The sequence below is a fragment of the Seriola lalandi genome, unplaced genomic scaffold (genome assembly GCF_002814215.2).
Source record: "Seriola lalandi dorsalis isolate HSWRI2012SDOR001 ecotype SW California unplaced genomic scaffold, Sedor1 jcf7180002054657, whole genome shotgun sequence".
In the NCBI taxonomy this organism is placed as follows: domain Eukaryota; kingdom Metazoa; phylum Chordata; class Actinopteri; order Carangiformes; family Carangidae; genus Seriola; species Seriola lalandi.
The window spans coordinates 1,140,217-1,155,724 of record NW_019525210.1 but is presented as its reverse complement, the minus strand read 5'-3'; the positions used below and the strand labels follow the sequence as shown (position 1 = coordinate 1,155,724).

Genomic DNA, 15,508 nt, shown 5'->3' with positions numbered 1-15,508 from the left:
TGATCAGAAACAGGGACAAAGGACCCTTATTAACAGTCCATGCTTTTAGCATGCCAGAGAGACACAGAACCAGACCAAAGGTCAAAGGGTCAGCTCCATAGGATCAACCAGTGAACACCAGACAACTGGAGAATATAGACAAAATCTCCAGTTTGTAACAATAAGACTCTGTCTAATGATATTTGATTGTTTCTTATATAGAAAAGTAACACCAAAAGGACTGATTAACACTAAGGTGTGAATCATGGCCTCTCTGTGCTATGCATGAACACACACACACACACACACACACACACATGCACACACACACACCAACCTCCCTTCTTCTGTCCCTCTCTAGATAAGAGTCATAAACTACAACCCACATTCCAGTCCTGGGTAGTGACCAGCAGAACTTTCTTCACAGACACAGATCAAAGGATGAATGTAAAATTAAATATCTAACTGTTCTGTAACTCATGAGATTTTCCTATGCAATAGTTTAATCCCAAACTTCTATCCCATAGAATGTTTGAAATGTAACATGTAGATTTTAAGACAATGTACTTCATGTGACCATACTGTCAGCATCCTTCACACAAGGTAACACAGTACATGACATCCAGCATGTCCATATTATTATTATTACAGTCAAAGAACTGCTGTGTAATCCACATTTATAGACTATTAGCTTTGGGAAATGTTTGTATTTTTGTTTGATCAATTAACCACTTGTATCATGATTAATTCCAGGTTTGAAGGATGTAATATGAAATCAACACTCCTATTACTCCTCTCTGCCATTATTAGTGCCATTAAGTTTATATGTCATTTCATTTAATGTTTTGTGGTCATGGTGGGAGACGGATGTACGAGTTTATAGGTAAACTATAGAATTAAACTATACAAAAGTTCCATGGAAACTCTCTTACTCTCTTCTCCAAGTTGAAACAAAGGAGAAAACGATTGATGCCCCTGAAAAATGCGCCAGCCCCCGGGGGATAAAACAGTCGTGATCAATTCACACTTTGCTAGAGCTAGAAAAACGATGCCGGAAGCTAGAAAGTGAAAAGCAAGGCTCAAAAGGGCTCTTAGGCTCTTAGCTCTAAGCTGCTAGCCACAAACTCATGGCTCTTAGCCATTTTTGCACTTGATCATTTTGTCCACGTCCTCACACTGCTCATTTCATTATTCTTTCTTTGCCACCAGCTCCAAGTAACATTATTTTTGTCTACAAGCACAATCTTTTAATTTTATAAACCAATTCAAGACCAACTGAACCAAAGCAACAGAAGAGCCTCAGAGTAATTTTGTAACTTTTAATCATCATCAAGTTTTCCTTTTTGAAGGTTTTGACAACTTTAGAGTCATCTGGTCAACGCCAGTCTCCTCTAAAGTTATCCAGACAAAGTGAAGAGCATTAGAGTTTATTTCAACCCACAAGAGACACCAGCAGATAACATCTGCACAGCCGCCTGCAGAGAAGCCGAGCGGAAATCAAGAGTGCCCGAGACAGAAAGTCTCCTGGCAAACTCCACCAGAACTGAACTGCTGAGACACCGGCAGAATCCGTCATCGTGATAATGGGACACGGCCTCCAGGAGAATCCACCTAGATCCCGCGTCTCCAGGGTTACCACGGCAACCACAGCCGCCTGGGTTCCAGCCGAGGGTCTCCAGCTACAGCGCAACTCACAGTAGGCCTGTCTTAACACTCTGCTCATGACTGGGTTGATGTCGAAATATAGCAATATTTAATCATCAAACCTAATTCGTAGATGTAGTATCATTAGCTGTATAGCCATAACATATTCCTTCCCACCATTGGCAACTCATCACACTGCTCATTTCATTATTATTTTCATCTCTATGATTATTACACCTTGCATTTACTCTGTAGATAGTAGTTTAGTTAATAAACTTTTATTTACACCCAGTTGTTGTCCTGTTGTATTCTTTTGACGTAGAGACTGGAGATCCATTGAATCGAGAAGTCATGGCTTCCGATGTGAGATTGATAAATTGATAAATGAAGTAATTCATTGTTGTCCTTCCTGAGGACGGCTGCCCCATTTCAATGAGAGCGAATTGTAAATTATGGCGTTAACACTACATTTATTAATAGAAAATACAGATTTCAGTTCTGTGAAAAACAATGATGCTTCCTGGTTGATGGTGACATGATTTTTTTTGAATGTACAATGATGAACTGTGCAAAAGTTCGCTGGAATCATGACCACTGAGTTGGAGCTAATTAAACCATCATGTTGCTGCATTGCAACCTGTAGGTGAAGTTTAACAGGATGGTGTGGAGTATGGGTCCCTCTCCAGGTCACTTGGCAGTAAGAGTGTTGTAGTTGAAAATTACTGAGAAAACAATTAAATAAATTATATGACACAGGTCTTGCCATTCTTGGACATTTTAATGTAGGAATTAAACCTTTAAGTGAATTTCATAAAAGCTGTTTTTTCAACAAACAAAAAAAGCACAATTCCCCAAACTATTCCTTTAAATACAATACATTCTGATACAATAACATAATAACTAAATAATAGCAAGTAATAGTTAAAAGATACAGTATTTCAACATCATATGTAGCTTTTACAGTTTGAACTTCATTCATCTGTTCTCCAGGTGGTGGCTGCCTCCTCCACACGGATTGTATTATTTTCCTGTGCAGAGCAGACACACTGGGCGATTAGTGACAATTCATGTTTCATAATGCACCATCATTAACTGCGATCAGTCATTCAGGAGTAAAGGCTCCATTCAAATTTCCCATACAGAAATGTAATATATGACATATATTTCCCTGTATCCAGAGTGATGTTGCCATATATGATACAAGTATACATCCTCTGATATATATGTGTTAACAATATATATTCAATTTATATATTCAAGTTAATTAAAACAACAAATATGTAAAAAATTCCATATGCTTATATATATTTTTATTATTAATTTCTCATTCATTTTAAACATTTCTATCTTCCCATCAGGATAGGCTTTGGGATGGACATATATTTATGTAACATATGTCTACAATATAAGCAGATGTTCATAAGCATAAATATTTGTAAGGGATAGACATATATGTCAAAATATGAAATTATTGCAATTTTGATTTTATATGTTTTTTACATAAATAAATTATATATAAAATAAATATTAATATAAATTAATTTATATGTATATATATATCATATATGGAAATAACATATATGTACATAAATCACTTTTGCATGATTTATTTCTGCTGAGCTGGTGTTACCTGATGGGATCACCGTCACCTCTCCGGCAAGCTCATCATTGCAGAAGTATTTTCCAGTGACTGAGGCAGTGGCCCTGAAAATGTGCAGCGATTTATCCGCCAATGAGCTATATCGTTTGAATGGGTCATAAACTAATCTTATGTCCCTGTCTCCAACAACTGAAAGAATGTCAACTTTAACTCCTTCCCTCTCTCTGCTCCACGTCACGTCGCCCACCTCAGGGTGAGGACAAGGCAGAGTGGTGGATTCTTTCTCCTGGATTATCCGATGGATTATTCCTGTAACAGACGACAGTGTTTTGAGTTAGATTATCGAAGACAGAAAGTCCTGTCTGCCAGGTCATTTACCAGCACAGCCAGGCGACAATCAGAACCGAGGAGTGAGCTCACTATAAATATGACTTTTTTGGGAAACATTTTTAATTTGAACATGAAAAATAATATATGATATAAAATTTTTTCTAAAGTCATCACTGTCTGCACTGTAATGGAAAAGCTTTTTTATTACTGTTTAATTTGGATAATGTGTAATGTGTGTGTTTACGTTTCAAACACTGAGACTTACAGAAACAATAAACTTCAGTCAAACTGACAACGTCAAACTTGTCTTCATCAACAGCCTCTAATCGATTTATAAAGCATCAGCGAATAATATATCAAAGCCATTAGTTATCATTTATAAACCTTTTATAAAGGGTGAAACGATGTTAAAAGTGCTAATTGATGTTTCCACCTCACAGTATAGAGCAGAACTTTATGGCAATAAGTACAGATACAGTCATTAACTAGTAATGTATTATGTAACATTATTGTCAGACTATAAAGTTGCTCAAACAAGAATTTTTCTAATTGAAATTGTTAGAAATGTGTTCGAAATTCAAAAATAAGTCAAAAATGGTGTTTGACATTACAACAAAAAAAGAAGAGTTTTTACCTGCAGCGACATTGCAACCCAGAACCAAAGCGAACAGGCAGCTGTAGTTCTTCATCCTCATCTTGTTGTGGACCGACCACGGCGTCTGTCTGAGCTCTGAACAGGAACTGTTGTGGTGTCTTCATAAATTCCTCCAAAAGCAAGAAGCCACATCCTCAACATATATTTTATGGTCATGTACGTCATGTTGCCTTTTCCTGTGAATACACTTGTGTATATTTACGTCATGTGTTGGTGTTGGGCGTTATTTTGTGGTTTCCCAAATTTAGACCAACATATACACCAATATACCAGCAATTTCCTGGGCAGCTCACAGCCTGATGTGCAGGTAATAACACTAGACCATACATGTATATGTTATTATACTGTTTTCTTCCTCCATTCTGTCACCACACCATCAGATCTGTTACTCATGGATAAGTCATAACACCTCTGCTTCCGAGTGTTAAACTTCTATGATTCAGTGAAAGGCTGAGCTCATGTCTCCAAAAGCACCCAGAGACGTTCTCAAGAACTGGAAGGAAAAGATAATACCATGAAAGTCAAGTTCTCATATCAGATGAAGAGAAGCATCACAGTTAACCCCCCCCCACCCCCCCTCCAAAAAAACCCAAAAATGTCACGTACAGAGATACAACTCTGTGACATTAATTAATTTATAAAGTAGTTTATTATTATTATTGTTTACATATTTAATCAACAACAACATGGCAAATATATTTACAAGTCGGTTCAATACATAGCACATTTTATCCACCTGAGCATTTTCTGTTCAATCTTCACAGAAAGAAAACATTACTATTATCCGCTGATCCGAACCTTCAAACAACATAAGATCCAATGATGTGACAGATCAATCCAGTGGTACCTTTACAAGCAAATACTGTTGATTAGAAAAATATAATGTGGTAGTATTTAAAGCACATAATGTAGCCATTTTGGCCATTAAAGTTTGATATGCGTAAAATGTATAATTCATGACGTTAAAGCCCCTTGGAACAGTTTTAATCTCCATGTTGATCAATCAATGGATTAGTGAATGGGGGGTTTGGGGGCCCCTGTCAACATTTCTCATCAGATAGTCAATTAAAAGACCATAAAGCGAAGAAAATACAAAAAGAATCAACTACAAGTGCACACAAAACAACCACAAAAGAGATGTAAAAGGACCATGATGTGTCCATGATTCCAATTTTTTTTTCATTATTTCTTACAGTTCTTCCATGTGTTTACCTGACGGAGGTAAAATATTCAGGTAAAACTATTAAAGACATTGGTCATTGTCATTTCCATGCGGGTCCGGTTGGTTCAAGCAGCTGTGACGAACCTGATGATTGAGAAAGAAACACTCAAAGGAGTTCATAACCTTTGGGAAAAAGACAACTCCTGTTCAATATTCCATTAACAGAGATTTTTGTGTGGCCATACCAATGGGAGATTTTCTGTCCCCTTTTATTCAGTTATTCATTTATTCTCTGCGTGCCTTACAATGGTCCATCAACTGCCTTTCCTGCCTTTCCAGTCACCTGATTCCCCCCAACGCCCACCTGCTCACCTGTTACCCATTCTCTCATTAGCTTTCTAGTACAGTGGTTCCCAAATGCGAGGGTATTGCAAGTGGGCCGACGAATCATTTGCAAAAACAATAGTCTACAATCGTGGTGAAAAGATGTAACTATAAAAAGAAAATAAAAATATATGAATAATGATCTTAAATGTTTTAACACAAAATGATCTTTAAACACATAAAAAAAAAGTAAAACTCCTTTCTTTGTGTTTTTTCTCCTATTAAAGCCTATCGCTGTGATAATCCAATGGTAGGAACTTTTACACTGTTGCTTCCCACACCATATTGTGTACTTGTTTGCTATTTCAATCTAAAAGATTACATCATTGGCAAAGATACGAGTATCAAAATGGATAGCTGGTCAGCAACAGGAAGAATTCAAAGGAAAGACTCAAGAGTTAGATGGATATCATTAAAATGAGAAGGCATTACTTGGCCTCTATATTGTTACAAGGTTGGATGACGTCCGCCAACATTTTTGAGATTTTCAAGTGGGCCATGAGTTGGAAAAGCTTGAGGAACCACTGCTCTTCTATACATACACCGGTCCACTTCCACTTGCCCTCTACTAGATTGTCCATTTAATCATCCCAGCTGTAGCTTTCCAGCCTACTGGGTTCACCCCTGACCGAAGCCCTTACCTTCCCTTAACAGCACTACCTTTGAATGGAGGCGAAATGTCTCTGAATTGTGCAAAGTATGTGTTCTGGTGACTGTACACTTTTTTGTAGATGTGTGATTTTGCTCTTCTTTCAACAGAAAACTGTTTACTCACTAAACTCCCATTAAACACAAGGTATCATAATAAATGCCTCCAAGACGCCACAAAGAGATAATGATAAAAGTCACCTTTATTATTTCCTCCAGTGTTTTGGGTTGCCGGCCAAAGAATATTCGGGGCTCAGCAGTTGTAGAGAAATCTCTGTAAGAAGAAACAAAATATACAGTAATTAACATGTACTGTATGTAAGCAGACATAAGGTTAAATTGCGTGTTGATTACAGCTTGGACATTACCGTTCTTGTTTCTTGTCAGCGCAGGACTACTGCGGATGTTGGAATACATGGGATTGATACAATTTAATCCACCTGTATATTAAGACAGTTACAAAATATAATTTATTAACATGAACTTTAAGGCTATTTTTACAACACACTGATATTTTACAACACAATTTTTGAGCTTCTTGCTGAGTTTGATATTGAATTGATCCAATTGAAGCTGCAGATTGAGTCAAATAAGAAGTGCACTGTTGTGCACAAAGACATAAAAAATGCAAAGTTCCATTCATGGTTTTGTTCTCAAGGATTTTAGAAACTCCATCACAGCTGCAGTTTGTGTTTCTGGGTTTTCGAAAGACAGAAAGAGACTGCTACTTGGATTTGAATGTAATGACACTTAACACCCAACAAACCCGGGCTGTGATGCTACAGATCCACAGCGGAAGTCTACAAGACGTCACAGCTACAGACAGATGCCTCAGTACTTACTGCACATGAGTGCAATCACAGATGATACAGAGTAGAGCCTGTCCAGTTTAACACATCTCATTTCTCACCACGTGTAGGCTGACACACTAATTCATGTTGTATCTCAGCGTAGACTGGGGTATTTTCTTCATTTCCTGCCAAAAGAACAAACGATTGAAAACATCAGAGCATTAATCATCCCCTAAATAATCAGTGATTAACTGCTCGAAAGTCTGATGATAAAGAGGCTGCCTCTGATACTATCCGGCTGTGAAAACCATCAAAACCACCAATCAATCTATGCAATTTATACAAATATTATTTAGTTGATTAACATTTTCAACCAATAAAAGTTGCTATACATTGAAAATGATTGTCAGTAGTATACACATTTCATTTATGTATTTACTATTTGATTGTAAATGTTTTCTGTTGGCTGTGTTTTCCAGATAAACTCCACATCAGACTTCGCTCACCTTGTTTGTTGAGCCTACACCTCCCAATGGACAGGACGACGATGATGACCATGGCGAGGAAGAGGAGGAGGATGGTAGAAGCTATTCCTAACACCCAACCAAGTTGTTGTTGGTCTTCGGGAACCGATGGAAGACAAAAGTTAAAATTTATAACAAGGGAACCTCCTTCGTGTCCAAGACTGTTTACTTCAGCAGTATACAAAAGTATAATTCAAAATAACTTCTGTATTTCTATTTAACTACATTTCAGAGGAAAACATTGTACTTTTTATTACATTTCTGTCATTTGAAAGTGAAATACTTTTCAAATTAAGATTTTACAAAAACATGAATTGTGAATCTCAGTAACACCTCACCCTACAACGTCAAAATGCTGCTTATATGTTTGTGAGTGATAGTAATAATCCAAAAATATAACACTCTGAAATGTGCCGTTCTTCATATTGATACATTAAATACATTTTACAGTTAATTTTTTTACAACTAAAATTTGAAGTGTGAGAATTTTTCTACTGACACAGTATTCTTACACTTTGGTGTTGCCACTTTTTTTCCTCTGAATACTTCAGATCATTTAGTGATGGTTTGTCTTTTGTCATGACACAAATCTAATGAAAACACGTAACTGAATGAAAAACAAATATGATGGTGCTCACATCAAAGGTGGCTGAAAGTATTGTTGTTGGTCACATAAAGGCTGTTTAAAGTCTGTTTTTTCCCACCATATGATCTTGATTCAAATTTCAAAATAATTGATTTCACTGGATATTATAATAGAGCATTAAGGCAATTGTTTCTAATGTTGAGAATTTTTTTTATTCTTAACATTACAAGAAAAATAACAAGTTTGTGTTTTATATCCTAATCTCCTTGACAATTCAGTGATTATTGGTGAAGCAGACATGTGCAGCTCACAGTATTTAAATCCCATAGTATTTTAACTATTTTCTCAAAATATTTCAACATTAGTCTTGAAGAGACTGTCCGCCTGTGAAAACGACATCTAGTGGTCGTAGTAATTATGACAGGAACAAAGGGAAAAGTCCACGTTGGGGGGGGGGGGGGGGGGAGCGGGTGGGGTGGATTGATGACTCAAACAAAACAAAAGGAATATGACACAGGAGATCAGCGTTCGATTCTCATGTGAAACCAGTAGTTTATATTGTTTCTATTATCCATGACCATTCGTTGTTATTATTGTAACCATGACAACAAAGGTTGTCTGATGTTGAGGAAGTACTTATTTTAACCCAAATCATGATCTTTTCCTAAACCTAACCAAGTAGTTTTTGTGCCTAAACCTAACCAAGTTAGTTTTGTTTATTATGGTAACCATGACAACCGAGGTCCGGTACGCATGCCGCCATAAGGGCACAATTTCAGTAGACACTCCTATGGGTCATATCAGATGGTTTAATAAAGGACCTATATGGCTGTTTAGGTTGGTGGACTTGTTGCTCTTGAAACAATACGACTTTTTTCTTGGAATATTTCAACCTCAAACTTTATTCTCTGACCCAAATACCACTTGGCACAATGGGGACATATAAAGATAAAAATACATGATATATTAAGTATAATTGATCCTCAAGTAAAGCAGATGTTGTCAGCAGAGCAAAAAGTAAAGATATTGATGAAAAGGTGAAAACTGATTAAATATGATGTCACTCACATGTGGTCAAAGATGGATTGCTCATTGGGGAACCTGCAGGTAATGATCAGACATATTGCAAAGATGTTATCAGCTGGATTTATGTTATCCATCGGTGGTTACTTTACAGTGCAGCATATTGTATAAATACAAAGGTTTTAAAGGCTCATTTTCTTGCTGTGTTTGTCATTTAAACTTTGTTTCATCATTGATGTCATACCATTACAACACAAAATGAAATAAAACTGACTTAAAGGACACCATTTTTAAATATTTGTTATTTATGTTTTCGTTTGGACTTTACATGAAATATTTAGAGAGAAGAAATGAAGACAAAAGTCACAAAGCAGAACGATACGAATAAAGATCAAATGTGATGTTACCTGATGGGATCACTGTCAGACGCACAGCTGATTCGTTGTTACAGAAGTATGTTCCCTCATGTGACCTAGTAAGACTATCGATGTGCAGCGATTTGTTTGCTGCTGAGCTGTAATGTTTGTCTTGCTCATGAATGTGTATTGTCTCTCCGTCACCATCAACTGTAAGAATGTCAACTTTAATATTTTTCCTCTGTCTGCTCCACGTCACGTTACCCTCCACAGGGTGAGAACAAGACAGAGTGACGGAGGCCTTCTCTTTACGTACTTTTACATGTAATCCTGCAAAAGAAATCAGCAGTAAATATGAAAGCATTTTAAGAGTGGTAGCATTTCTGATATTGTGAGTAACTGTCAGATCTGTGTTCACCATCAGAGACAGAATCACATTTAACTGTCAAATTCAGTGGGTCTAAATTAAATCTGTCATGTTTCATTAGTCTTTCTGTATTTCAATCATGCACAGTTTTGCAGGAAGACAAATGTTTCCAATGGAGAATTATACTCTGTCCTAAACAGCAAGATGTGAACTCTATACCCAGTGGCACTGTTGTCAAATTGAAATAAAATGAAACTTTGTCTAATCCAGACTCACTGTATTCATTAAAAAGTCTCAAGCGAAACCTGCCAGGATGTGGATAGAGAGATAGAAGAAATTAAGAAAGTGTTCTATATGATATTAGGATGTATAAAAATTTAACTTGGCTCATTATTCATGTCATTAACTGTGTTTATATGATTTATAAACACCTCCTGAGATACTCAAGATTCACACTGTATAGAAGAAGAAGTAATAGAATAAGGAATGTGTTAAAACTGATTAAGACGATAAAACGATATTACACAGGATCATTGATTCATTCAAAATCAAAATGTTCTTACCTTCACTGACAATGCAGCCCAGAACAAGGACTAAGAGGCAGCTGTAGATCTTCATTGTTCGTTCTCTGAAACCTCTCGAACAGTAAAAACAGTTTTTATTTGAGCTGAAAACAGGAACTCTGTTTCTGTCCTCAGAACAAAATCCCACGTTCTCCAGTTGTTTTTGTCTTTTTGTGGTTGATAGACACTGATGATGTGAAGATGATGAGATGAGTCACAGCCAATACGGCGCTAGTACAAGAGAGAAATGACTGACTCAGAAAAAGACAGAAATTATCACATCATAAACTTGTTGTCTAACCCCATGACATACATGTCCCCATACCAAGAGTGATGTTGCCTTGTATGTCACCTTCAAGGGGACAAATTATTATTACATATACAGTTTACATTATCTGGATATACAGAGGTATACGTTTATAACATATGTGAAATACCCATAGTAAGATTTGTATAAGTACAGTATATTAAAAATATCTACATGATGGATTTTTATGTGGTATAACATGTTGCAACCATATGTGTGAACAATATATATTAAATTTACATACGTGAGTTTATTAAAACAACATACATATAAAAATGCTACAAGCTTATTTATGTTTTACTTATTAATTTCTCATTTATTTTAAACATGTCAATGAAAGTGGTCTCTTGGACCCTACTATACATGACATCAGCATATATTGACAAGCTTTGAGATATATATATATATATATATGTATATATATATATGTATATATATGTATGTAACATATGTCTACAACATAAGTTATATAGATATATAAACATACACATTTGTATGACCTAGACATATGTGTCAATATATGAAATTATATTTATATATAAGATCAGTAACCTGAAAATAAAATGAAGCGGAGCTCTATCAGGTACTTATCTCAGAGAGCAGACCTGCTAAACAACAACAACAAAACCACATTTTGAGGAACCAAAGTTTCAGGCTGTCGTCAGAGTTCTCAGACAACCACACAGATGATGACGACCTGTGAGAAAACATTGCACAACATTACCAGCTGAACCATTTGCTGGCTTTTCTTAACTTGGAAACATAAAGTGACCACATGCCATTTAAGGTAGTTGAAAGTGTGTAAGAGAGCCACAGGACAGGCTGACAGCCAGAAGATTTTCTGCATGTGTGTGCCAGAATTGGTCCAGATGTGGAAGTAACATCTGACAATAATGCCATATATGGGCCAGATTCGGGCCATGGAACCAGGCGTGTGCTGGGCCAGAGGAAAACAAACGTGGCTCATGTAAGGGCCAGATTAATTCTGCTATCTGGGTTGGAGTGATGTGTCGTTGAGTTCAGACAGAAGTGTCATGTGTGTCATGGGAAGTGTCATGGGATCTCCTTTTCCTTCTGTGTTTTGCTTGTGTCTCTTGTTTTGCCCTGGTGTTTCCCTCTCCCTTGTCTCTGTCTCCCCCGTCTGGTTTGTTTACACATGTCCCCATCAGAGGCGTGACAAACCTGATCTCCAGAGCCCCCTGGTACACCTGCAACTAATCATCTCATCACAGTCACAACAAGAACCCCTGGCTTTCCTCAACTCCTGGCCAGATTGTTCAAACTACGTCTCGTAGTCTAGTGTGTGTTTTTGCTGAGCCTGTTTCTGCTCGTTGCCTTTTTGTCTCCTGTCACCAGAAGTCTTCTCCTGTCTGTGGCTCATGCAACCAGCTCCTGTCAATGAATCACTGCCACACCACACCTGTCTACCTGAGTCTGGCAGTCTCTCTAGCCACAACACTCACCTGCCATCTTCAGCCACGCTCTGACATCCGGCCTTTCTGTAAGTTAAAAATGAAGCTAAGCTACAGACAGCAGCTTCTTAGCTTAGGGGAGTCCAAGTTTTAATCAATGAGATCCTTACAATGTACCCTATAATTCAAACCCTGCAATGGACTCAGGAACCCTGTAGAAGAGTCTTAAATATGACATTTCTTGGCTACATGCTAATATGCTGCAAGACTGACAGTATGTTCCAGAAAGACATGATTCTTCACTTCTTTGTCTGTGCAGAAGAAAATGAGGTGCACTGTTCTTGTCCTGCAGGGTGACGCTGGTGTTGTGAGTTCGATGAGAGGACTCTAACATCACACTGTATTTTGTTCTGCCTCTTAACTCAGTGTAGAAAACCACACTCAGACCAGCAACACAGAGGTTAGATTCATGCTTTATTGTGCATATTTTAAAAAACAGCAGATTTTCACTGTGACAAAAGATAAAGATATGAGGAATGAGGATGAGGACGCAGCACGCCAAACAGCTTAATACCTCAATCCAATGAAGAACATGAGCTTAAACTCTGATAGCATCCAGGACCAGATCCCACACAGAACTTCCAGTCATTTGAACTGTACTTGTTTGGACTGATGATGATGATGATGATGATGAGGGGGGGTCTGACGCCTTTGTCGGAGTGTGGGAAGGAAAATAAAACTATTTATAAAGAGGTGTGTTCTAACACTTGGGTGACATATATGACTCCTGCACGTCTATAAAGGTTGGAAACTCAACATCATGTTGAGATGAGAGGCCAATCAGGATGACCTCATCACATGATGCAATTTCACACATGAAGAACTTGTTGAAACGGTGAGAAGTATTTCATTAGAGCTACATCTATAACCGCTGCTTCTTTTCCTGAACGTCTTTTCTTTAAGGGTGATTTCCCCTTCAGCACTTCTTCACAGCTGCAGAATGAAAGCTCACTTCTTCTTGTCTGAGGTAACAAAAGGCAATGCAAAAACAATAAGACTGTGGAGGAGGAAGAGACTGGTGATCTGTGCTGGACGCCCTTCAGCTGTGTCAAACAGACACCTGCGAGGAAACACAAAAGGACAGAGGATGGAAAAGCTTTCATAAATGAAAACAGATTCCTCTGAAAAAGAGATGATAAACACTTAAGCTGAAACATTTTCTGGATGGTCAGCGACTCTTCTTTCTCTCTGATAAATTTATTTGGAGGTCTTGCCTCTGTCTAACCCTTAACTTAGGTCTAACAGGTGAGAGAAGAAGGGTTCTGGGTGGGACTAGTGGACAATGGCTGAATCCCCCCCAGAAAACTGCTTTAAACTGCATTTTACTGTCTGGTGTGTCTGTAGTAACAGTTCCTGAATCAGTCACAGTGCCAGTGTTGTAAACAGGATGGCTGATGAGGATGAACACTGATCACAGTTCAGATTTTACCGCTCTTGTTTCTACGTGATGGAGGAAAACGACCTCTTCGTTTTCTGTTCCTGCTGTGAGTCGCCTCTGTCGCTTCTTTATCTGTTCAGCTGCAAAAGACAGAACAAACATGGAGATGATGGAAGGTGCGGCGGCAACCACACAGACCGTTTCGCAAATATCTCGACTAGATTCTGACGAGGCAACGACGCAGGTTGCCAGATGCTGTTCAGGAGACTTCTGCACATTTCAGCTCTGAACCATGACATGACATTTTATCAGCAGGTGATGCAAGAGCAACATGATGAATCAAATCAACCTCTTCCTGCAGTGGCTGTTCTCTTCTACATGCTTCTTTTTGATGCTTAACTCCTCACGCAGACATCACACGACCGCTGTTCATTAAATCAAACACGACACTTGTACCATTAAATATATGAACATAAATTACTCCATGAAAATATGTTTTCTGTCATGTAACAACTAGACCATGTCCACTCAGTGTTTCATTGTGGGTTAAGATGTCAACAGTTCATCTGTCGTCATAGTCATGTGCTTCTGAAGGTGAAAATGTGTGTTGTGTCGTCTGGTTTCATCAAACACTTATTAGTGTGATTAGTGTGTGTTCTGATGCAGTGTTGCTACACACTGAACAAAAATCAAACGTCTGAGCTTCAGCACATTTTAATGTTACTCAGCACAAAACCAAACTATATTCACTTTTTCTGCAGGTAACGGCAGTGATGCTGATCATGGTGATTAAATAGAGTATTCCAAGCAGCATGCGAACAGGCATTTGCCACAGGTAAGGAGAAGCTGGAAGACAAGGAAATATTCATGATCAGACCCTCATCAGTCACCAGGTTCATTCAAATGCTCTTGTTGTTTCTGTTTCTTACGACTTTTTTTTTTTAATTTTAGTTCTACCTGTGTTTCCTGGTGGAGATGCTGCAGTTGTTGCTGGTGGAGCTCTCGTCACTGTTGTCATTGGCGTTGTCGGCGTTGTTGTTGGTGTCAGTGTCGTTTTGTCTTTTGTGTGGAGTAATTCAAATATGTAATAAAAGGCAGGAAATACAGTTCACAGTAACTCATTTGATACACATTGGAAAAACATTCAACACTTCAAAGAAAACCTCGGCCACATCCATTTTTGGAAAAAGTTGTCAACAACACTTGTCACAACAAAATGTTGTGTGTCTCTTTCAGTCTGTGTGTCTTGCCTCCATGTTGGAGGGTGGGGGACCTTTGACCTTTGACCTGTTGTCTCTTGGATGCTGTAACTGCTTAATGAACTGCTTCCATTTGTTTGTTTGATGGTGATATTGTTGTTGATGGTGGTTCAGTTGTTGGTGGTGTTGTAAGTGGTATTGTTGGGATCTTTTTCCCTTTTGTGTAGAGAAAGTGAAATAAGCTCACTGAGTAACACGTCATATCATGTTTGTTTCATCCTCACAAAAAAAAAGTGTAAAAACAAAAATGTGAAAACTCAACTTTAAATTGCATCGAGATTCAAAACACCACTGGCGAGATTTGCATAATACTTTACAGTTACACATTTACATTTGAAATGTAACATTTCATTAATAGGATATTTAATTTCACATGTAAATGTTTTACAGTACTGATGTGTGACGAAGGGAAACCTTTCAAAGGTAAAGTGGAAATTTGTTCTTTGAAAAACAGAGAAAACAGAACAACTTTGATAAAGT

The 15,508-nt window shown here is 37.7% G+C and overlaps 3 protein-coding genes and 1 long non-coding RNA gene across 4 annotated transcripts in view; all 4 read right to left on the bottom strand.

Annotated features, from left to right (window-relative positions):
* Window positions 1-2,448: 2,448 nt before the first annotated feature.
* On the bottom strand, window positions 2,449-4,289 carry LOC147818293 (uncharacterized). Its single transcript, XM_087177834.1, has 3 exons — window positions 4,188-4,289; window positions 3,254-3,532; window positions 2,449-2,651 (listed from the first exon to the last, which is right to left on the bottom strand). The coding sequence occupies exons 1-3, from the start codon at window positions 4,246-4,248 to the stop codon at window positions 2,644-2,646; spliced, it is 348 nt and encodes a 115-aa protein (XP_087033960.1). The 5' UTR covers window positions 4,249-4,289; the 3' UTR covers window positions 2,449-2,643.
* A 549-nt stretch (window positions 4,290-4,838) lies between these two features.
* LOC111665701 (uncharacterized) lies at window positions 4,839-10,749 on the bottom strand. The gene is made up of 8 exons (XM_087177833.1): window positions 10,613-10,749; window positions 9,734-10,012; window positions 9,372-9,404; window positions 7,700-7,813; window positions 7,313-7,378; window positions 6,771-6,842; window positions 6,604-6,676; window positions 4,839-5,514 (listed from the first exon to the last, which is right to left on the bottom strand). Exons 1-7 carry the CDS (start codon window positions 10,665-10,667, stop codon window positions 6,609-6,611), a joined length of 687 nt encoding a protein of 228 aa, XP_087033959.1. The 5' UTR covers window positions 10,668-10,749; the 3' UTR covers window positions 4,839-5,514; window positions 6,604-6,608.
* Window positions 10,750-12,786: 2,037 nt separating this feature from the next.
* Window positions 12,787-14,636, bottom strand: LOC147818292 (uncharacterized). Its single transcript, XR_015438115.1, has 3 exons — window positions 14,520-14,636; window positions 13,821-13,909; window positions 12,787-13,451 (listed from the first exon to the last, which is right to left on the bottom strand). It is a non-coding gene; the product is annotated as an uncharacterized LOC147818292 (long non-coding RNA).
* A 58-nt stretch (window positions 14,637-14,694) lies between these two features.
* Window positions 14,695-15,508, bottom strand: part of LOC147818291 (uncharacterized) — an 8,255-nt gene continuing 7,441 nt past the window's right edge. The window contains exon 5 of the mRNA XM_087177827.1: window positions 14,695-14,828. Coding sequence (XP_087033953.1) covers window positions 14,695-14,828 — 134 coding nt within the window. The remainder of the gene's footprint in view (window positions 14,829-15,508) is intronic.

Excerpts from the sequence above, each read along its gene's own strand:
- LOC147818293 (XM_087177834.1), bottom strand. The coding sequence starts at position 4,248 with ATGAGGATGAAGAACTACAGCTGCCTGTTCGCTTTGGTTCTGGGTTGC. Across the intron at positions 3,533-4,187 it reads GGGTTGCAATGTCGCTGCAG|GAATAATCCATCGGATAATC; the intron begins GTAAAAACTCTT and ends CGTCTGTTACAG.
- LOC111665701 (XM_087177833.1), bottom strand. The coding sequence starts at position 10,667 with ATGAAGATCTACAGCTGCCTCTTAGTCCTTGTTCTGGGCTGCATTGTC. Across the intron at positions 10,013-10,612 it reads GGGCTGCATTGTCAGTGAAG|GATTACATGTAAAAGTACGT; the intron begins GTAAGAACATTT and ends TTTCTTTTGCAG. Across the intron at positions 6,843-7,312 it reads AGTGTGTCAGCCTACACGTG|GTGGATTAAATTGTATCAAT; the intron begins GTGAGAAATGAG and ends CTTAATATACAG.